We start from the raw sequence: 23,587 nt of genomic DNA on the forward strand, positions 1-23,587 counted from the left end.
CCAGGGATCCAACCTTCGCCACAGCAGTGACAATGCTGAGTCTTTAACTGCTACACTACCAGGGAACTCCTCATCTTCATTTTTCAAGGGTAATGATGCTGATAATAGAAAAAATAGGAGGTTGCTTCTGGTATCTTAAAGAGAAAAATAAATAGCAATTTACACCATATAGAACTATCTAGTTACATGCAGGCACTGGAAGGTAATGGTGCCTGGAATGTTCTCTCTAGAAACTATAATTTCACCTTGTTTTTCCAGATTTCCTGTGGATTCCCTTAGCTCTGCAGTAACATCAGATCATCACCTCTGACTTTATTCTGTACAGTTCTCCATCTGTGGGGGGCAACGCTCTCCCCAGAAATGCAGGAATCATCTTGTTCTCCTGGTCCTCCCTTGACTGAGCTGTCCAGTTGCCTTCTCTGACTCGTGGTATAAGTCATTGTCCTGAGCCCCCCTCCTCAGTTTGGCTGTGCCTCAAAGATTTTCCAGGATTTTTATCAAATATGCACCCAGGATTGGGCTCCCTGCCTAAATGCGCTCCTAGCTTTTACTTTGCTTCTCTTTCCTTCAGTCTGCTCAAACCTAGTAGAGAAGTGCTTCCAGGAAGAATGACTTCAGAAGAGAAGTTGCCTTTTTTTTTTGCTTTTTAGGACCGAACCCACTGGCATATGGAACTTCCCAGGCTAGGGGTTGAATTGGAGCTGCAGCTGCTGGCCTACCCCTCAGCCACAGCAACATGGGATCTGAGCCGCATCTGCAACTTACACCACAGCTCATGGCAACGCCGGGTCCTTAACCCACTGATCCAGGCCAGGGATGGAACCCACATCCTCATGGTTCCTAGTTGGGTTCATTAACTGCTGAGCCAAAACGGGAACTCCTGCATGTCATTCTTTACATCATCCTGAAATATTAGACTTTCAAGGATGCTATACCCACCCACGGCTCATGTCACTTACATTACCCTGGCTTTTATGTGGGAGTAAAAGCAAAGATCATTTGTAGAGAGACTGAGAAAAATTGTTGGTATTTTTGCTATTCTTTGCTTCTCCTGTCCTTCGAGGTGGGTTAAGATGCCTGGAATGAGGCTCCATGGGCCTGCAGCTAGAGAAAGGTGAGCTGTCACTGGTCAGGAGATGCCTCACTTGTTTATGACGTCCCAGTGAGACTAGGTCCCGGTGGACACAGAAACGACTTCTGGCCCTTGTACAAACCTATTCTCCAGGCCACGGCTGGCTTTCACCAACTTGGTCTCTCAGATGGAGACTATTGATGGCTCAAGAACTCTCTCTCCGTCTTGCCATCTTCAGCACTTTAGATGAGGCTGTGGTTTTCATCTGAGCAGAGAAGCGAAATTTCTGTGTTTCGGTTATTTATTTCCATGTGTGCATTAGACACTTCTCCAAAAGATAAGAATCATTTGTTGACATTTTCACCCATTTCAATTCCACTTGGTTTTTAAAGCTGGATTTGTTTAACTTCCTTTTCTCCTAGACATTATTGGGAGAATGATTAATGCAGCCCATTAACTATTTCATCATTTTATTGCTCATAACCAGACCAGAATTAATTTTCCAAAATTATGTAGCACATTACTTTGATGATTTACTAAAACCCAGATGCATTTTGGGAGTTCCCGTCATGGCTCAGTGGTTAATGAATCCGACTAGGAACCATGAGGTTGCGGGTTTGATCCCTGGCCTTGCTCAGTGGGTTAAGGATCTGGCGTTGCCTGAGCTGTGGTGTAGGTTGCAGACGGCTCGGATCCCAAGTTGCTGTGCCTCTGGAGTAGGCGGGAGGCTTTAGCTCCAATTCGACCCCTAGCCTGGGAACCTCCATATGCCGTGGGAGCGGCCCAAGAAAATGGCAAAAAGACAAAAAAAAAAAACCAAAACCAAAACCAACCAACCAAACCAAAAAACCCCCAAAACCCAGATGCATTTAAAATACTGCCTTTCTATTCGTTCTGCTTTTTTTTTCAATTCAATCAAAAAAGCAGTAAACTTCTGCTGACAAAATTGCTTGGAAACCCCAGCTGTTCAGTGGACAATTTTGCTGTCTTCAATTTATTAAGTTTTCACTGTAGCCCTGGTGACAGGGTCTCTGTGGTACCACTGTCCTCATTTGTACCACTAGGGACCCTAACCAGAAACACAGAAAATTATCATGATTGGACTATATGATACTTATAAACACTCTAATAAAAATACACTAGGATGAGGTCTCATTAAGAAATGGGAAATAGCAGCAGCCATCAGGGCTTTCAGCTGACACAGACCCCTGGTGATTCACGGTAGCCTGTTCATCTTCCCAGCTTCTCATTCCATCACGTCATATCAGTGGCTTGAAACTGGCCATGAAGGGAGTATTTACACCATGAAATTAGCCAACACTGCAAATCAGGGCCTCTCTCCCCTCCTCTGAAGAGCTGGCTTACCACTGCTGGACATCTCCTAGGTGGCTGCGTGGCCTCACAGCCTGTGCCCCTCACAATGCATTCTCGGTCGTCCATACAGGTCCTCTCCACGTGGGGCTGGTGGGGTCACAGGCGCGCTCACCCACAACTGATTTTCTCTCCTGGCTTCCCCAAGCCACACTGTTTGCAGTGTCTCCTCACCCACCTGCTGGTCAAACAGCAGCCATGCTCATCTTCTCTGTTCACACTGACCTGTCGCCCCTGCAGCTTCCCGCTCAACCTCTTGGAGCGCCTGTGCTCTGCTCATGTCTCACCTCTGGAAGGTTTCCTGAACAGACTGCCCACCTTACCCCGAGGCTGCGCTTCTGCACTAGCTCCCAGGAGGAACTGGTCAGCTGTGCCCCCACTAAGCAGAGGGACAGCATCATGATGGGCAAGAGACCTGAGGGGACTGGAAGTCTGGGCCAGTCAGAAAACCAGCTCAGAGATGCTGTGGGTAATAGGCTGCAGACACCTTAGCATCCAAGCCCAACTCCTGGAGTGGGGTGCACTAGCATTTGTGGTGTAGGGGGAGGGATCTGGGAATCTGAGGCTCAGATTACAGCAGACACTTGTTCTCTATCCTGTCAGGAAAAGAGAAGCGTGTTTTCAGTGGGAGGCTTGGCTCCAGCGCCCTGTTCCAACACCAGCTGCGCGAGTCTTGAAGGTGTGGCCTCATCTACAAGGAGAGCTTAGGCTTCATGGCAAAGTTCTCTCGTGGTTCTAACAGTCTATCATAGCTTATTTTATTGCCTGCTTCTCATGTAAAGCCATAGAGAAATGAAAGAAGCATATGCCAGCATGGAAATAACCATACCATGACAGGCCAACTTCAATACCACATTTGAAGTAACTTTGAAGATGGATGTGTTCCCAGTGTTTCAGCTCTTGTTATGTTCAGATACAATAATTTCAGCTGGGTGGGTGGCCAGTCTCTCCCACTCTTCTCCACAGAGAGTAGATTTTCAGGACTCCATAAAGTGTAAGACCTTAGTCTCTGCCTTCAGAGATCTTACAATCTTCTTGTAAAATAGATTTTTTTTTTTAAGTCAAGGGCAGTGTGGGTTGGGATTTAAATAACTGAAAGAAGTTACAAGATACTGTGGTTGTTTACTGAATGATAAAGATTAGAAGTACTGGGGGAAAAGAGGAACACTTAAAACAGGCCTGCTCCTTGGAGCTTCCCTGGGCTGGTGGATTGTGTCAGACAAACCACTTCACCACCCTTGATCCATGTCTGCCTACTTGTATGGTCCTAGCAAGGTTACTGATCTTTTTGGAAGCCTTGGGCCTCATCTTCAAAACATGGTAATAAGATTGACCTTCTAGGGTTATTTTGAGGAAAAGGCAAGCAGAACATATGGCATAGAGCCTGCTGTGTAGTGAGTATTAAGTTCTTTCCAAGGTTACGCCATTAAAAATAATGAATAACTGTATGGATGAGGGTTTTTTGTTTATTTTTAAAATTTGTGGTGGTGTATTTGCAAGTAAATTACTATAATTGGAATTCTTAGGACAAATATAACTGCTTGCATGTGGAATTTTGGTAGACATTGCCAAGCCAAGACCCCATCACCACCATATGGTGGAAAGACCCTGATGCTTACCCATAGAGACTATCTAAACTACTGTTATGTCCACTCAGTGGAATAATCTCTAGGCATAAAAGAGGAAGAAAAGAAGGGGGACCTTTTTTTAAGTTCAGGGATCAAACCTGCAGTTGTGATCTGCAACACAGCTGCAGCAATGCTGGATCCTTAACCCACTGCTCCATGCAGGAACTTCTATGTTATGTTTTGCTTTTAGGGATGTGCGGTTTATGGCTTTTGACAAATTTATAGAGACATGTAGCGTGACATTGTAGTTTTACACTGATTATTATTTTTTAATTAAAGTGTAATTGATTCACAAAGGGACTGGTTCTTAAATTGGGGATATGCAAGCAATATTGCTGACCTGCTGCCCACAATCACTGTTACAGTATTTTAAAGGCATGTAGTCAAAGAACACTACTGTAATAAGCACATCAGGAATAGTTTACAAAAATATTTTTCTAAAATATGAATACTTACTATGTGCTTCCTGCAGTGAGTTCCAAATATGCAAATGCACATTTTATTTAAAAAAAATACTAAGAGCAAATACTTATATACTGCTTACCATACACCAGGCATTGCTTTGAATATTTTGAATATATTAATTCATTTAATTGTAATGATTCTGTGAGGTAAACACCACTACTGTCTCCACTGCTAGGAATAGTGAAGCAGAGAAAGATTAAAGCCTTAGTTAATAACCTCAGTTCTGATATGAACCCTAGGAGCTCACACTGCAGAGGCCAGAGCCATGCTCCTTCCTCCCCTGCCCTCCCACAGTACCTGAGCAGGATCCTAGGGGATCCCCACATCCTCTGCTTTAGCTCCCTTCTGAAGTACCCAGATAATAGTATCTAGTGAATATTTCCTGAGTTGTTTTACAGACGTGAAAACCCCCCACCAAATGGAAGATGTTAACTACTTGAGGATCATGAGCATACAGCCCTAAACTCCTGGAGCCTAAGGAATGATGATGTTAACTCCTGTGACACCCTGGCCTTTAAAAATTATTTGCTGAGGAGTTATCTACTAGGGTTAAGGATAAGGTGTTGTAAGTGCAGTTATTTGGGTTGCTGCTGTAGCCCAGGAACTTCCACAATGCTGAGAGTGTGGGGTGTGTGTGTGTGGGGGGGGGTGGGGGGTGCTTTGTTGAAACTCTTGGGGGAGTTTGGGGCTTTGGGGGCACAAGCCACCCATCTCCTTACTTGGCCCTTTGATAAACCTTTCTGTGCTCCAAACCCGTTTTAGTTTGTTGGCCTCACTATGTGTTGAGCACATGAACTTGTGGCACTAATGCTACTACCCCACATTCTTTTCTCCTAACTGGGAAAACCCCACAGGTTGAGACTTGATCCTCCAACCTTCCACAAAGAGAAGAGCAAAACTCTAAATCGTTTATAAATAGAAAGCACCTAAGCCTTAAAACTCTGTATTCTAGCAATTAGGTGTACAGGTGAATTGAGGACAAATAAAAGCTACATTCTCAAAATTCAGACTATTTCTGGGCAGCAGTTGGGTTGGAAAGTTGGGCAGGTTGGGTGAGCAGATTTAAGTATCCGTCTGCCGTCGACTGGGGAGTAAAAAACCAAGTATCCAACGCTTTTCTCTGCTGCCAGGTACCAACACATGGAACCTGGGGCCCGCCCACGCCCACTGCACAAGTGCGGGCGTGGGCAAATTGGGCCCAAGAGGGCGACGCCCTCTGCGCAAGCGCGCTCCTCAGACTCAGGCATCAGGGTAGCAACACAGCCACGCGGAGCCGCGCTGGCCAATCAGCGCGGCTGGGGGCGGGGCTTGCCTGCGGCGTTCCCCGGTACGCGGCGAGCGACTTCCGGCAATAAACTCCCGACGCGCCGCCGTCAGGTGCGGGCTGTGGGCGTGGGCGCGCCAGGTAAGGACGGACGACGCGCGCACCGGCTGGGGACTCTGGGCGTCCGCGCGTCAGGTGGGGACCGAGGCAGTCCGCCGGCCACACGGCGTGGCCCACCCCTCCCCCTTCTCCACGCACACCGCCGTGGACCCCCGCCGGTTCTGCAGAGCAGGCCCTGCCCAGCAGCCCGCGCTCCCCTGGGTCCTGAACCCGCCCCCGCCAAGTCGGCCCCTTCTGCGTACTGCAGGCGTCCCTTTCCACGACCCGGGGTCTCCCGGCGTCCGCCCTACCCACTCATGTCTCTGTGTCCCTCCCACCCTCTCTCGGGCACCTGGCCCGACCTTGTCCTTCTGCGGCTCCCGGTCCTCTGCCCTGCACACGGCTTTGACTCAGGTCTTCTCGTTAGTCGTTTTCTTGTTTATTTCTCTTGAGCTGATGCCTCAGTTTTGCATCCCTCCTTTTCCAGTGAGCTCCTTTTTAACCCTTCTCCCAACCCTGGCCGTTTTCAAACTAATCTTAAAGGATTTGGGGAATCGTGTCTCTTCCTGTGCCTCTTCCTCTGGAGCCCTCATTTCTTGCATCTTCCAAATCTTTACCACCCAGCCTTTATCAGAAATGACACGCTCTCTTATTCTTTCATATCCCGCTTTCCTCTCTTTGGGGGGGGGGGGGTGCATGTTTTCCGTTTCCATGAAGCGCCTGTGATCATCTCACAGGCTTTCTTGCAGTAAATCCCATTTCTCTTTCTCAGCTCTTGATTTACCATTTCTTGATGTTCTTTTAGATCAGATTCTGGCATACTTAGAAGCCATAGTCACGTTGACCCCAAATTGTTTGACCCTCAGTTATTTGGAAATCTTATAAGGAAAAGAAAGCAATAGAGAAAGCAAATGCTTATCGAGGACCAATAATTCTTTTCTCAAAACAATGAAAATTATTTTCTCAAAATTTTTGATGACAGGTGAGAAATGATGGGGAAGGAAACTCCTTTGCCAGCTGTTCTCTGAATATAAAACTGCCTTACTTTTGTCTTCATTGTATCTTGGTGGTTTCTTGTTTGTGTGCAGTAAGTATACCGAGAGCTCTTGCTCTCTAGTTACAGTTTTTATTGTTTTGAAAATCTGTTTAGTAACTGAGGTAAGCATGGTTATTCAATTTCGTCTTCATCTGACTTAAATATTAAATAGCAAAATACATGTAGCCTTTTCAAATTTATTAGAGTTAAGTTTCTTGTCATTTTTTCTTGTCTCGGTGTTTTTATAGATCATACCTAGAGATGTATGTCATACAAGGTTAAAAAAATGTAAGCAAACACCCTTTGCAGTTTTATGACATCTATTTTATTGGATGTTTAGGAATTGCTGTTATAAAATACAGTGATAAAGCTTAGATCATGGAGTGAGAGTCCATGAGTGTAAATCCCTGCTCTGTCAAACTTTACCTGTTTCTTTCTTATTTATTTTTAATAGTTATTTCCCCAATACAATTTTTTTTCTACTGTACAGCGTGGTGACCCAGTTACACATACATGTACACATTCTATTTTCACACATTATCATGCTCCATCATAAGTGACTAGACATAGTTCCCAGTGCTACACAGCAGGATCTCATTGCTAATCAATTCCAAAGGCAATAGTTTGTATCTGTTAAAGCCTCAGTTTCTTCATCTATAAAATAGAGACTTAGGAGTTCCTGTCGTGGCACAGAAGAAACGAATCCCACTAGAAACCATGAGGTGGCGGGTTCAATCCCTGGCCTTGCTCAGTGGGTTAAGAGTCTGGCATTGCTGTGAGCTGTGGTGTAGGTCACAAAATCGGCTTGGATCCTGCTTTGCTGTAGCTCTGATTTGACCCATAGCCTGGGAACCTCCATATGCCTTGTGGGTGCGGCTTAAACTTTTAAAATGGGGATTGTAACGTTTTCTACCTTATAAGGTAGTGTGAGAATTAAATAACAGAGGCAAATTGTCTAGGGTAAGGCCTCACCTATGCCCTTAATGTTTGCTACTGTTATCATTAGTTAACAAAAAGTGGGCTTGCCTAAGGAAAGACATTTCTTGGTTACTGCTGATTTTCTGGTGCAGGACTTTCTGCTGGCAAGTGAACTTCATAAAGTGCTGTTCTCCTGCAGTGCTTTACCCACTTGTCCTGCCAGATAATTGGAGATGAAGGGAGGATTTACAGCAGATGGCTCATGCTCTTTGACATCAGTTGTCATCAAATGTGCAAAAATTGCAAGTTGTACTGGCTGTTTCACTAGAATAGCCACCCTTTGGGTGGTTGCTCTTATGCATTTAATAATTTTCAGGAGTAATTTCTAGTTTTTATTTTTGTATTTGGAAATTCTCAAAACAAAGGTAATTTTAATTAAATGTATAAAATCTTAGCAATTCAGATCTTTTAGCAGAACAAATAAATACATTTTTGTAATAGGTGGGTTTTCATCTTTCTAAAAGTTTAGCAATATTGTTTTTCTGTTTGCAAACTTGGTAGATTCCTCAGACTGGGGATATTTTTGAAAATTTGAGATCCAGGCCTTTCAAATTGCAACTCGTGTGTTTTCTTTCTTTTTTTTTTTTCATGTTCCCCAATAGCTTTTTTGTTATTGTTTGTAATAACTGTGCTTCAAGAGTCTGCTTTGGTTCATGAACTAAAGCCTAAAGTGTAGATATAAGGATTATATGTAAGTTATGAAAGTATGTAAATATCATATAGGTATTATAGAAAGTTACATATTGTAATAACCTGTAAGGGAAAAGAATCTGAAAAATATATATATAACTTACTTTGCTGTTCATCTGAAACTAACACAAAATTGTAAATCAAATACATTTCAATTTAAAAAAGATTAAAGTATAAAGCCTAAGGATTATACTTTAAAATAAAGCTTCACTGTCTTCCAAAGAGTGTAACATGACATCTCTGGAATGGATACATCTAAACATAGCTATGAATATATGGAATATGCACATTTGTTTCAAAACAAATACTTTCCTTTGTGTTGCAAACAGAACCCTTGGAAATGTACTGTTTTTCATTTCTGTGATGCGTTAAGCTGCATTTCACTCCTTCTAACTAATGGAAATACACTTAAGCAGCTGTAAAGTTGAGGCCAGTTTGTTTCTCACAGAACTATTAAAGTCAACATGAATTATCTCTAGAATTTTGGTAGTTGTAAAGAAATTGATTATTTTACTGGAAACCCTAAGCTGACTCTTAACTTTACAGTAGAAACTTCGTGTAAATGTTACAGGGGTTGCTTGTGAGGCCTGAATATAAGTGCCTTGGGTAGTAAGTGGGCTTAGTGTCTGCATAGGCAAGTGCACTGTTTGTGTGTCATCAAGTCTTAAACATTTTCTTCGCTGAGGTGGAGTAAAGAAGTTTCTGTTGCTTAATTAGTTGTTCTTTCTGCCTCCATTCTCCTATTCAGTCTGCCCTTCAGGCCCTGGCAAATTAGTCTCAAAACAGCACTGCTTACATCGCTAGATTGCTCAAAAACTTAATTGTTCAGAGAATAAAGTCCAGTACTTTTGATAGTCAGCATTCTCCTTGTTCACTTTCAAGCCAACCTGCCAGTCCTCCTGCAGATGTCTCTATTTCAGCCGCCTCTTCTGCTTATTCTCAAACATGTCACTTGTAGTCCATCTTCATATTTTTTTCATCTACATTTCTGTGATTGGCATCTTTTTCCTGTCCTCTCCATCCACTCCAGATTTAACCCTGTTTTAGGCCAAGCTTATATCCTAGTTTCTCTTCAGAGGTTTCCCAGGTGATTTGCTTTTTACTCTAAATTTCTTTAGTTACTTTTTCCTTACTACTTTAGTACTCACATGAGAGATTTCATGTATGCATATTTACATATATTTTTGATGAGAAACCAAATTCATTCATTTAAATATATGAAGACTTCTAAAATCTACAAGAGAAGAAAAAACTAAAAAATCTGTAAAATGTGTGAGCGTACAAATCACAAAAGAAGAAAGGAAACATACTGGGGACATTTCTTCAACTGCATCAGGAAGATTGACATAGTTAACAACATCACCATTTCTCCCTTTCAGATCAGCAAGTTGTGTTCTATAAAAATTGTCACATGGGTAATACATATTCGTCTAAAAAAATAATAAAATAAAAATGCCCCAAAGAAAAAAAGGTAAAATCGGTTGAAATTCATTGTTCACATTTTGCTGTATCTGCTTTCAGACTTTTTCTATGCATATGTGTAAATTTGTGCCCACATTTAGAAATACATATTAGTATTGCATATATTCTCCTAAAACTTGGCTTCTTCCAGTTAATATACCATGAATATCTTTTCATTTTAATAAATCTCCACACAATTGTTATTAATAGCCATTTAGCATCCCAGTGTAATACATATATTTAAGACCTCTTTTAGATATTTTAATTGTTTATAGTTGTTACAGTTCTTGTTAAAAAAAATTCTTCAAGGGACATTTTTCTACATCTACATCTCCCCCTCACACCAGTTTTACTGAGATATGATTGACATACAGTACTGTATAAATTAAGGTGTAGAGCATGATGACTTGTGTACATCATGAAATTATTACCACAGTATGTTTAGTGAACATCTATCATCTCATATAGATACAACATTAAAGAGATAGGAAAAAAACGGAGTTCGCATTGTGGGGCAGTGGGGTAGGGATTTGGCATTGCCACAGTTGTGGCATAGGTTGCAGCTATAGCTCAGATTTGATCCCTGGCCTGGGGAACTTCCAGATGTTGTGGATGCAGCTGAAAAAGAAAAAAAAAAAGAAATAGAAAAAAAGGTATTTTTTTTCCTTGTGATAAGAACTCTTAGGATTTACTCTTCTTAATAACTTTCATATATAATGTAGAGCAGTGTTAATTATCATGTTGTAAATTACATCCTTAGTACTTTGTAACTAAATATTTATGTCTTTATTAATTCATTTGCACATATGCATATATATTTTAAAAATATATTTACATATATTATTGAGGGGAAGTTTTTTTTTTTTTCCACTTAAGGATGTATTAGTATACCCTTAAGGGAATGTAGCATAATAACACATTTAGTCTGTGTTTAAATGTTTGTCATTGAAGTAATCCTGTATTTGGCTTATTAGAAAATTCTGCACAGTTGCCCCTTGATTTTTTTTTTTAAACACAGTTTGAATATACTGAGAGATACTTTGGCAATTGTTAGAGATGGTTCTAATAGACATTTTCTCTTGTTTGTGTTTTATGAAACTAAATTTGCCATTAGGCTTCATCTACTTGCTCCATCATGGTACTTGCCTTCTTTCTAAGAGTGTCCTCTGGTCTGTGTCTGAAACCTCATGAAAATCAGAATATCAGAAACATACTATTGGACACACTCTTAAATACTCTGGATTGATTGGACATGGGTGGTGGCTTTTGCATTTTAGGATAATTAGTTTTGAAATAAGTCTCTTAAGATGAGGCTTATCAAAATAGTGCTGAGATTTAAGGAATTATTTTTATTATCCTCTAAAGCAAGTTAAATAATGTATGACTTAAAAAGATGTGTTCTGGTTATTAATTAGTTTAGCAAGGTTTTGACATCCTCTTACAAAGGAAAATTACTTCATTTTTTTGTTTCATATTGAGCACTCGTAGTTGACCCAGGAATATTTTTGAGGACCTGTAATTTCTCTCCTAAACTTTTTTTTGTCTCTTCTAAGCCAGTATCAATGCCTATTTAATAGCCTATTTTTTGTTAAGGGGAGGTCCCTGGTGGCTCAGTGGGTTAAGGATCTGGTATTGTCATTGCCATGGCAGGGATTGGATCCATGGCCTGGGAACTTCCACATATCATGGGCATTTTCCAAAAAATGTATTTGGAAGATGGTATTTGAACACTTTGGTCTCTCATGTACTCTATGTTATAAATATAACATATTAGTCTATTAAAACTGTTCTTGTTATCAGCTATCTTTTTGTAGCTAAATACAATGTATACTTTTTAAGTCTTACAATACTGGCATATTTATAACCCTTGCATCTGATCATTTCTTTCTTAAATCCATTCTACTCCTGCCTTCCCACTTCCCCTGTATCTATGGCTTTTTTTTTTTCCTTTTTTTCTTTTTTTGCCTCAGTGTGCAGTGGCTTGATGTGAGATCTCAGTTCCCAGACCAGGGGTTGAATGAACCATGGCAACAGTGGTAGAAGTGCTGAATCCTAACCACTGGGTGACGAGCCCCCCCCCCCCCCCCCCCCCCCCGCTTCCTTTTCTGTGTCCTTACCTTTTTTGGCCACGCTCACAGCATGTGGAAGTTCCCTGGACCAGGGATCAAACTCAAACCATAGCAGTGACCCGAGCTGCTTCAGTGACAATGACAGATTCTTAACCCACTACGCCATAGGGCAAGTCCTTGATCACCTTTCTTGGCTCATTTTCATCTGCTTGTCCCTTTATCAGTGACCTTTAGAGCTTGTTCTTTGGCTCTTTTCTTTCCCCACCCTGTCTGGTCCCTGTCACATTGTTCCTGTGGCTGTACTGTTTAGATGCTGACGGCTTTGCTACCTTGTTCTCTAGCACTCTCTTCTGAGCTGTGGATCTGTATTTGCATCATTCATGTGGTGATTGTTGAGCTACTCTTCTGTGCCTGCTTGGTCCAGGTGGTTGGGATACAGAGTTGAGTAAGACACTGTGTTTTGTTTTCTTTTTCTTTTTTCTTTTTTCCTTTTTAGGGCCACTCCCACAGCATACGGAGGTTCCCAGACTAGGGGTTGAATCAGAGCTACATCTGCCAGCCTATACACAGCCACAGCAACACAGGATCCGGGCCACTTCTGTGACCTACACCACAGCTCATGACAACGCTGGATCCTTAACTCACTGAGCAAGGCCAGAGATTGAACCTGCAACCTCATGGTTCCTGGTAGGATTCGTTTCCACGGCACCACGACAGGAACTCCAGACACTGTGTTTTCTAGAGGAAGACAGACTGTAAACATGGAAGTGTTTCCAGTGGCACTTACTACTGTGAAGACACAGTAATAAGAGTTCTTTTTGTAAAGCTCAGGTCTGGTTGAATCGCCTCCCTGCTGAGGTCCATTTCTTGGCTGCTTGGTGCCCTCAGTAAAGTCCAGCTCCTTTGACTTTGTCCCTTAATTGCCTCTCCATTCTCACTTCCAGCCAGTCTCTCTCCCTCCCTTACATCGGCAGCTTCAGCCAAACTGAGCTGTATCCTGTTTCATGTTATGTTGCTTCTAATTTCTGGCAAGGGTTTTCTGTTATTATTATTATTATTATTTTGGCTGTGCCTATGGCATGTGGAAATTCCCAGGCCAGGGATAAAACCTGAGCCACTGCAGTGACAATGCCAGATACTTAGCCTGCTGTGCCACAAGGCAACTCCTGTGTGGTGTAGTATTCGCTTTTCTTCCTCACTCCGACTGCCTGTTGTTTGGGAATGAGCTGAGGGATCAGTTCTGGTAAACCTTTGATGACATATGCAGGGTTGGGCCAGTAAATCTGCCAACACTTGTCTGTCCATTTTAGTACAACTGAGACACTGTGCTGTGTGCATTATTTTTTCACCATGTACAGACATTTAAATATTAAGAGTTCATTAAATTAATGTTGTAAATGAAAAGAAAGTTTTACCAGTTACATATTTTTAACATAAATTAACCGTTTTTTTAAATAGGAGAACTATGCCATTTTTGGGTCAGGACTGGAGATCTCCTGGATGGAGTTGGATTAAAACAGAAGATGGCTGGAAAAGATGTGAATCCTGGAGTCAGGAGCTTGAGAGACAGAGTAACCCATGTAACATCAGTCACAGCATGTGAGTCTAGCTAAGCAGAGCTGTGTCATCTCCTGCTTCACGTTTATGCTTCTGTCTGTTGAGACCCTGAAACTTACCATGTGGCTGAGAATTGCCTAATACTAGGCCTGTGTGAGAAACAAGTTGGTAGCTAAAGTCTGGGTCTAGTAGATGGCCTAGGACCCCCCCCCCTTCCCCCACAGGCTGCTTTCTTGTTTTTTATTTAGGACATTTAATTCTTACAATAATCTGAGTGTTAGTTATTATTACTATTATTAGCCTTCCGTTACAGCTGAGGAATCTGAAGCAATGACAAGATACAGTTTTGGCAGCATGTGTCAGAGACCCATAGTAATGGTGGCTTATGCAAGACAAGTGTGTTTCCCTCTCAGAGGCCTGAGTTGCTGTGGTGACTGTGCTTGGGGGGTGGGATGAGCTGGTCTTGTTGCTGTGCCATCTGCAGAGTGTAGCCTCATCTGCATGGTTCAGGGGGAGTCATGCCCCCACATCTGCACTCTGCCAGAGGGGGCATCCCCTCACACTTGCTCAAGTGCTGGCCACCATGGAACTGGGGGCTGTGGCTTTTCTCCTGGCGGCCGTGTGTCCAGATGGAAGTCAGAGATGGGGCAGACACAGAAGCAGGCTGGTGTGGCCATATGCTGACTTGCAGTCTCCATCACAAGGGTGATTAGGCCTTTGGAGGGTTGGAAAGGTCTGGAGGCTTCTTCCTCCAAAGTGTCATGGGTTTAGTCATTGATTTCATTGCCTGTTTTTATCTCACATTTACATAATTATCAATTGTGTATTTTGAACTGACAGGTCATCTGTTTTTCTGACAGGAATTTAGTACCTTTAGACTAGAGATTGGGTTTTGCCTTTTTTAAAGCAGAAATTTATGTTTCAGATTATAGTAAAGATAACACAATATTGGTTGAATTTATATTGTGGCATTTCTCTGCCATTCTGAATTCTAAAATGTCAGTTTAAAAACAGCTGTAATGTCATGTCAGTGACAACTGTAATGTCAGTAGCATTATTGCTACTTCTGCACTACAGCATTGCATGTGTTTTTTTCCTCATTTATTCTTTTTTTACCTTCATTTCAAACATGTTTTAAATGTCTAAGACTAATTTTTTCTCGTAATACACGTAGAATTAGAGAAATACAGTCAAGACCTGTTTTCTTTGTATGACAAACTCATGTCCTCCCATCTCCCTTCCTCCCTTCCCACCAGTGGTCCCACTCACCTCTCACATCACTGGAAAATTCTTTGAAGTAGTATGTAGTGCTGGCACAGCCTCTCTGTGGGCATCTCACAAAGACAGAGGCTGTGTCATGGCAGCCGTGGAACGTCTAGCAGGGTGACATGAGGGGCCATTAGCACTTTGCTCCCATGCCAGTGCCTTGCAGATCTGGGTACCCTCTCTTTGTACTAACAGTGTAGGAGGTTACCAGCCTTACATGAGTTTTACAGAGCGTGGCTGTGGTCAGCTCACTCACTCTCTGCCAGAGAGCACAGTGGGGCCGCCGTCAAGGAGTCTGAAGACATCAGACTTGTTCTCAGAACCTTCCAGTTGGAATTTTAGTTTTCATCTTTATTAACTTCATCCAGAACACACAGGATGTCTAGATCAGAGATGTGTTTTATTAATTACCTCCTTGTGAACAGAAAATGTGTTCCTCCCAGCCTAGCGCGTATTCCAGACACTTCCCAGGGAGGGGCTGGGAGAAGATCCCTTTGCTTTGCTTGTAGACAGGAAGGATGCAGCTGCCCCTCCCCTTGCTCTAGACAGGCTCCTTGGAAAGTCCTACCTCTTTCCTTTGGTGTGTAGACAAATCCCTCTGTGAGCCAGACCTGAGACGCCTCTGGTTCATTATCACCACGCTGTTGTGCATGCTCAGTCTGCACCATAGGTCAAGCATTTACCAGGTGTCCCCAGAGCTGGGATCCAGCAGTAAATGGGAACGGGCACAACCCATGCTTTGGGGAGCTTACATTCTAGTTGGGTAGCCAAACAGTGGACAGAACCAGCTCCATGTCCTAAGTGCTGTGAAGGGGAAACAGCCTGTGTGGGAGGGAAGGGTGCTGAGGGTGGGTGGTGGTGTATGGAAATGTCGAGGGAGGAGCCTCCCTGGGAAGGTGGGCTGAGTGGGTCAGAGAGGGCCTCCCAGGCCTGGAGGGAGGGCAGAGACCCCAAGGCAGGTGTGGTCTCTGGCAGATCAGCACAGACTCCAGGTGGGTGGGATGGGGTGGTGGGATGGCAGCATGGCCAAGGCCAGTCACTGAGGGCCCCCAGGGTGGGGGAGGGTTGGTCAGATGTTTGGAACACAGGGGGTTGTCCAGGTTTTTGTTTCACTCCTCCTGGCTTTGTGTTAGAACAGACCACAGAGAGGCTAGGGCAGAGCAGATGGGCTTGTTCCTAAGAGCCTGTGTGGTAACCCAAGTGGAAATGACAGTGGTGGTGGGTGATTTTCCAATGGAGCGGTATTGATTTGTGCTCCTGTTACCAGTGTGCGTTCATCCGACCACACTGCTCATCCTCTTATTTTTTATTTCTTGGGAATAAATCCATGTCACTAAATGTTGATTTACTTTTTTTTTTTTTATCTCACCCACACATATAGAAGTTCCCAGGCCAAGGATCAAACATGCGCCTCCATAGCAACCTGAGCCTCTACAGTGGGACTCTTAACCGACTGTGTCACAGCGGGAACTCCCACATCATTTTTTATAGTGCCGGGATTAGTTATATGGCCATATTATAGCTCCCAGTGATAGTAGTTATTCCCATATTGAGGTATAGTTGATGTATATTAGTTTCAGGTGTACAACATAATGATCTGGTATCTGTGTACATTGTGAAATGATTACCACAATAAATCAGGTTAACATCTGTCACCACACATAGTTACACAACTTTTTTTCTTCAGATGAGAACTTTTAAGGTTTACTCTCTTAGTGACTTTCAAATATGCAATTACTTTTATTAGCTATAGTCACTATGCTGTATTGTACATCACATACCTGAGACTTATGTATTTTATAACTGGAGGTTTGTACCTTTTGACCCCCTTCACGCATTTGCCCATCCTTACCCCCACCTCTGGCCATCTCCAGTCTGCAGTCTCTTCTCTATGAGTTGGTTGTATGGGGTTTTGTTTGTTTTGATTCCACATATAAGTGAAATCATATAGTACCTGTCTTTCTGTTTCTGACAGCTCACTTGGCACAGTGCTTTCAGGTCTGTCCATCTTGTCCCAGCTGGCAGGATTTCATACTTTCCATGGCCGAGTACTATTCCACTGTGTATACATGCCTCATGTGATGCGTAACTGCGCAAATGTACACACTGCTCATTCACCGATGCCACTTAGGCTGCTTCCATGTCTTGGCTGTTGTAAACAGTACTGCAGGGGACGCGGAATTGCAGATATCTTTTCAAGTTAGTGTTTAAAACTCAACAATAAGAAAATTAACAATTCAATAAAAAAAAAAAAAACAGGCAAAAGATCTGAACCTGCGCTTCACTAAAGAACATACATGGAGTGCTAGCACACATGTGGAAATAAGCGGAGAAGAATAAGCTCAATATCATTAGTCACCAGGGAATTACAGGCAACCTGGGAAGACACGTTGCGGCTAGTCTGAGGCCACAGTGCAGTGGGGAGCCAGCAGACCAGCTTGGAATGCAGCAGGAAGTTCCAGGGAATGAGACAGCTCTAGGGCCTAGATAAGCTTGCCCATATTCCTGGTGGTTTGAGAAGCTGTTCTCCCTCCAGATAACAGGTGTGCCATTACACACCTATGCCAATGGCTAAGGTTAAAAAACAAAACGTTAAAATGCTGGTGAGGACAGTACTGAATACTGGCAAGAATGTCCTAAATTTGGAGTGTAGACTGGCACAGCTGCTTTGTGAAATAGTTGGGCAGTTTCTTGTTAAGTTAAATATATAGCTGCCATATGAGCCAGCATCACTCCTAGGTATTTACCCAAGAAAAGTGGAAGTTTATGTTTACCCAGTACCTTTATGTGAACTTAATAGCAGTGTTTTTCAGTAATTGCCCAAACTTGGACGTAACCCACACTCTTCAGCTGGTGAGAGACCGTTCTGGCAGCAGTGCCAGCTCTCTAGGAAGAACCTCCAGCAGTGACAGGACTGAAGCTTTGATTCACATGACATGATGAATCTTAAGTTCATTTTGCTTAGTGAGAAAAACTCAACCCCTCGTGTGACTCCATTTATATGACATTCTGGAAAGAAAAACTATAGGGACGGGAGGGGTGAAAAACAGCCTGATGGTTGCCAGGGGTCGAGAGATGGGGGAACGAGTCAGGAGGCATTTGGGGGTGTGGCGGAGCTGCCCCATAGGGAACTTGCTGGTCCATTTATGACTCTGCATTTGTCAAAACATAGAGTTGTGCTGCACAAAAAGTGAATTTTACTCTTATGTAAATCTTAAAAAAAAAAAAAAAAGCCACCAGGATGTGTGTGATGGGGAGCTGGTACCCAAGATGACCTAAACTGTGACATATGGGTGTGATTGTGTTGCAAACGAACCCCATAACCACACTGAGGTGAGAGTGGAAAAAGGAGCTGACCTAATGGGAACTTTGGAAAACTGTGTTGATAGGATATTGTCAGGCTATAGACAGACACTCTAGTTGGTGAACTTGCTTCTCGTATCCCAGGGTGTGGGTTAGCAATTCTGAAACTACTTTATATGTGTTTTGGGGTTAAGCCATGAGTGAAATTAAGTGTGGATAATGAGAGCCAGATCTTTCACTTTGGAGAAAGAAGTCACAAAATAATGCTAGAATTTACCCTCTGGTGTGGATTGGTGTTGGCGCTATCAGTGTGAACTCAGGTGGTTGTTGTTGTTGTTGTAGGTGGGGTTGGGGGCATAGACGCAGGGGTCAGTGTGTAAGAGTTAGTATCATGTATTCCCACTTCTGTCCACTGTGGCATAGGTTGCAGATGTGGCTTGGATCCAGTGTTGCCGTGGCTGTGGCAGCACCTCTGATTCGACTCCTAGCCCTGGAACTTCCCTGTGTTGCAGGTGTGGCTCTAAAAAGAAACTGAAAATAAAAAGACTGACAATAAATGGTGGTGTAGATGTGGAGCAAATGGAACTCCCCAAGTTCACATTTCTGGTAGGAATGTAAAATGTAGCCACTTTGGAAAGTTACATGACATATGTCCAAAAGACTGACAGCAGTGTAGAGGGATGGCTTTATTCACAGCACCCCAGACTGGCGACAGCCAGTGTGGGCTTGATGGAAGAATGGGTAGAGCAGTTGTCATATGTTCTTATAATTTAATGTCACTCAGCAATTAAAAGAACTGCCAATACAACAGTAGAAATGAATCTTAAACACATTTTAAGTGGAAGATGCCAGACGCAAAAGGACATATCCCTTAAAATCCTACTCAGGAATTCCAGAGCAGTCAAATTTACCTGTGGTGCTAGGGACAAACACCTGTTGCCCTCTTGGGGATTGGACCTGGGAAGTTTATTTCCTTTTTTTTTTTTTTTTTGCTATTTCTTGGGCCGCTCCCGCCAGAGCCACAGCAACGCGGGATCCAAGCCGCGTCTGCAACCTACAGCACTGAGCAAGGCCAGGGACCGAACCCGCAACCTCATGGTTCCTAGTCGGATTCGTTAACCACTGCACCACGATGGGAGCTCCGGACCTGGGAAGTTTCTTGCATGTTCTTACTATCCCGGCTTCTGAGCAAGGGCATCGTAGAAGAAGGGGTAGCGCCTCCCTCTGGAGTGGTTTAGAGAGGTTCCCCTTCCCAGCCAAGTCCCAATGCAGTAGGCACGAAGCCCCTCCTCACCCACGTTCCAGGGCAATCAAGTCCTTCCCTGGAAGGGGGACAGAAGTACTGTGGTGTTTTGATTCCTGTAGTTTCATAATTTAGCTTATTATAAGCTGGAAGCATGATGCCTCCACCTTTTTCCTTCCTCCTAAAGATTGTTTTGGCTTTTGTGGTTCCATACACATTTTAGGACTATGTGTTCTATTTCTGTGAAGTAGAATTGGAATTTTGATAGGGATTGCATTGAATCTGTAGATTGGTTTGAGTACTGTGGATGTTTTAACAATGGTAACTCATCTAGTTCATAAGCGCAGAATATGTTTTCATTTATTTTTGTCCTCATTAGTTCTTTCAGCATTATCCTGTAGTTTTCAGTGTAAAACACCTCTTGGTTAAATTTATTCCTAGGGGAGTTCCCGTCATGGCTCAGTGGTAACAAACCCGACTAGGATCCATGAGGATGCGGGTTCTATCCCTGGCCTCAGTGGGTTAAGGATCTGGCGTTGCCGTGAGTTGTGGTGTAGGTTGCAGACGTGGCTCGGATCCGGCATTGCTGTGGCTGTGGTGTAGGCCGGTACCTGCAGCTCTGATTGGCCCCCTAGCTTGAAAACTTCCATATGCTGCAGGTGTGGTCCTAAAAAACAAACAGAAGTTTATTCCTAGGTGTTATATTATTTCGATGCAGTTGTAAATGGAATTATTTTCATTTCTCTTCTAATAGTTTGTTTGCTCTGTGACAGTAGGTGCTCTTACATTTTCTCTTTGTTGAAATTCTTATTTTGTTCATCAGTAGAGCTCAGTGAGCACTTCCTGATGATGATTTTGAAGGCTTTATCAGGTAAATCACTTATTTCCATTTTATTAAGGTTTTCCCCTGGAGTTTTATCTTTAATTTGGAGCATAGTCTTCTGTTTCTTCGTTTCCTTGACTCTCTGTGATTTCTGTGCAGTAGATGAAACAGCCACCTCACTCAGTCTTGGAGGAGTGGTCTGGTTTAGATGCTTTCTGCTGTTCAGCAGGGCCCTAGTTTCTGGCTGTCTCTCAAACCTCTGTGATTGTCCAGCCAGCCTCCTGTGTATTTAGTCTCTCTCTGTAATTGAGGGTGTGCCAAGACCTGTCAGTGTCCAAGGAGAGAAGCCCAGTCATTACCTGGATTCGGGCAGCAGCTTTTAGAGTATGCAGACCTACCTCTGGGCGAGTCTGCAGATGGGCGTCCTGCCTGCTTCCTAGAGTTGAGACCTGGGGGAATATCCGGTGAAGAATGGTTTCTTTCTGTGCTGCTGTCCTACCAAAGCCATGACCACGGCTCCATGGGCCACCAGAACCAAGCTCTCAAGGGCTGAGTTCTCTTGCAGCAGACACATACACCGCTCCTCACTCAGAGACGCTGTCCCCCAGACAGCCCCAGGCACAGCTGTGACCACACAAACAGGTCTCTTTCTCACACCTGCCACCTGCTGCCTGGCTTCTGGCTCCCTGAGAGGAGTCTGCGCCACCGGCCCTTCAGAAACCGACTCTGTTCCTTGTCGCCCCTGGCGTCTCTGCTTTCAAAGCTGGGTGTTGGGGGCCTTGCCTCTCAGACGCAGGTCTGAAAAGTTGCAGTGCTGAGTGGGTTCAGCTCCTTGCTTCTCAGGGAGAAGCTCCAGGCTGAGTTCCCATCTCACTGTGGTGGCCGCTGGCTGGGGTTCACGGCGAGACTGTGGCAGGTCCCTCCACCCACTTATATATGGATTTTTTTTTCTCGTTCGCTGGATTGTAGGGCTTACTCTGCTGGTTTGGGGGTTTTGCAGAGGAAATTGTCCTGTGGGTAGCTGTCAATCCAGCATATCCGGAGGAGGTGACCAGAGGCTCTAGTTTGTTTGGTCTGAATTGTCTCCTAATTCTTGTTTGCTTCCTTCTTAAATGGACTTTATATTTAACTGTCTAGCTCTGAGGAAAGAGATTTAATTTTCTTATTGGTTAAATTTATATTTTTAAGATTCTTTTTTTTTTTTGGTCTTTTTTTTGCCATTGCTTGGGCTGCTCCCGTGGCGTATGGAGGTTCCCAGGCTAGGTCCAATTGGAGCTGAGGCCACTGGCCTACGCCAGAGCCACAGCAACTCAGGATCCAAGCCGCGTCTGCAACCTACACCACAGCTCATGGCAACGCTGGATCCTTAACCCACTGAGCAAGGCCAGAGATCGAACCCCCAACCTCATGGTTCCTAGTTGGATTTGTTAACCACTGAGCCATGACAGGAACTCCTTTATTTTTAAGACTCTTAACTGTTTCTTCTCTTTCCATTTATTTACAGAGAGTTTCATGAAATAGTCTTTCATGGTTTTTTAAATTTTCTGTTGCATTTGTAATTTCCTTTTTGTCGTTCGTTTTATTTTTGGCTTTTTGGCTTTTTAGGGCCGTATCCTAAAAAGGCATATGGAGGTTCCCAGGCTAGGGGTCGAATTGGAGCTACAGCTACTGGCCTATACCACAGTCACATCAGTGCGGGATCCAAGCTGTGTCTGCAACCTACACCACAGCTCATGGCAATGCTGGATCCTTAATCCACTGTGCGAGGCCAAGGATCAAGCCTGCATCCTCCTGGATGCTAATTGGGTTTGTTATCTGCTAAGACACTATGGGAACTCCTATTGTTTAATTTTTTATTCATGTGTGTATTTAATGCCCTAAAGTTTCCCATGACAGTTATTTTTCTAGGGTCCTATAAATTCTGACGTGTATTTTCCCATCCTTTTGCACATGTGCATCTTCTATTCAGCATGGTGTTTGATTTTTGCTTTGTGAGCCAACTCAAAACACTTTTCCTTTAGAGGAAAAGCCCGTTCACACTTACTGCAGTGTTCGGCCTCAGTTCCCTGAAGTTAATGTTTTGGATGTACAGTATACGTTTACATCTGTATCTGCCTGTATTTATGCACCTCTCTCATACACACCACAGAGGGCCTGGCACCTTGTGTTTTGCTTCATTTGCCTTTAGTCTTTTGGTATGTAGGAGGTTTTTTTACGTCTTGTTCTCACTTTTATGCTAATACCTTTGTGTGTTACCCTCAGTTCCTGTATGAATTCTGTCAGCTCCCTACAGTGTATGATCTTGCAATTATGCTGACCTGGCGCCCCTGCCCTCCACTACCTTCTTGGTCATTGTTCTCTGCTAAGTGTCGTGTAGCATCACGTGCTGTGTCTTTTCTGTCATCATGGACCCTGCATGGATGTGTGGAAACGTGTGGGCCTACAAGTACATACGTGTTACTTACTCAGCATCAGCCTTTTTGCCTCTCCTCTTCAGCACTGGTGACTTTCCCTGCTCTTTCTGTAGTAGATTCACCACTATTTCCTGGCTGCAGTGCTTCCTGTGTTCGTGCACATTGGTAACATTTGTTGTGACCTTTACCCTAAGACTGGATTTATCTCAATGGTAAATCCTTGGCTCACTTGATTGTGGAAAATACATGATCTGAGCCTGTTCTGTTCCTGGCCTTGTGATTCCTCTTTGGAACTTCAGGCCTTTGCGTCTTTCTCTCTTATGTTATGGACGTGTGTCCTTGAGGTAGGTGGGAAGGGAGTGTGACGGACACGACCAGGTATTGGGTGGGTCTGTCGTTCAGGAGAAGCAGTGGATCAGAGAACACACATGGGTGTGGGGACTGCACAGGGCAGCCGTGTTCCCAGCTCTCTCTCACAGAGTTTAAGGTATATGTTATCCTAAATTCTGTAAATATGTATTTTACTTGTGAAAAATGGGGGGAACTCTCAGTGCCTCAGTGCAAATGAAAGGATAAGAGATAGTGAAACATGCAGACATGGTCTGTGGTTGAAGGACTTCTTAGGAGAGTGTGAGGTGACATCACCAAGGAGGTGGCTGCAGCAAGGGGCCCCTCCCAGGGACAACCTCTGGGCATTCCTTTGAGGGATGCAGAACAGGTACTCTGCATCCGCCAGTCCCCTGGACCACACAGGTATTTGATCAGGGCACCAGAAGGTGATGATGGTCAGGCAGTGCCCACGAGTACATGCCCAGTACACACACAGGCTAACGGCACAGCCCACCCAT

General features: G+C 43.7%; 1 protein-coding gene across 10 annotated transcripts in view; it reads left to right on the top strand.

Annotated features, from left to right (window-relative positions):
- Nucleotides 1-23,587, top strand: part of FBXO25 (F-box protein 25) — a 111,108-nt gene that overhangs the window by 61,259 nt on the left and 26,262 nt on the right. For 2 of the 10 annotated variants that reach the window (XM_047772208.1, XM_047772215.1), the window contains exons 1-3: nucleotides 5,854-5,941; nucleotides 6,882-6,986; nucleotides 13,592-13,732. In XM_047772208.1, coding sequence (XP_047628164.1) covers nucleotides 13,599-13,732 — 134 coding nt within the window. In that variant the 5' untranslated portion in view covers nucleotides 5,854-5,941; nucleotides 6,882-6,986; nucleotides 13,592-13,598. Of the gene's footprint in view, nucleotides 1-5,841; nucleotides 5,996-6,881; nucleotides 6,987-12,801; nucleotides 12,821-13,591; nucleotides 13,733-23,587 lie in introns of those variants that run through there. The other 8 variants (XM_047772213.1, XM_047772214.1, XM_047772209.1 and 5 more) reach the window with 8 other exon arrangements.

This window comes from Phacochoerus africanus, chromosome 3 (genome assembly GCF_016906955.1).
Source record: "Phacochoerus africanus isolate WHEZ1 chromosome 3, ROS_Pafr_v1, whole genome shotgun sequence".
NCBI lineage: Eukaryota > Metazoa > Chordata > Mammalia > Artiodactyla > Suidae > Phacochoerus > Phacochoerus africanus.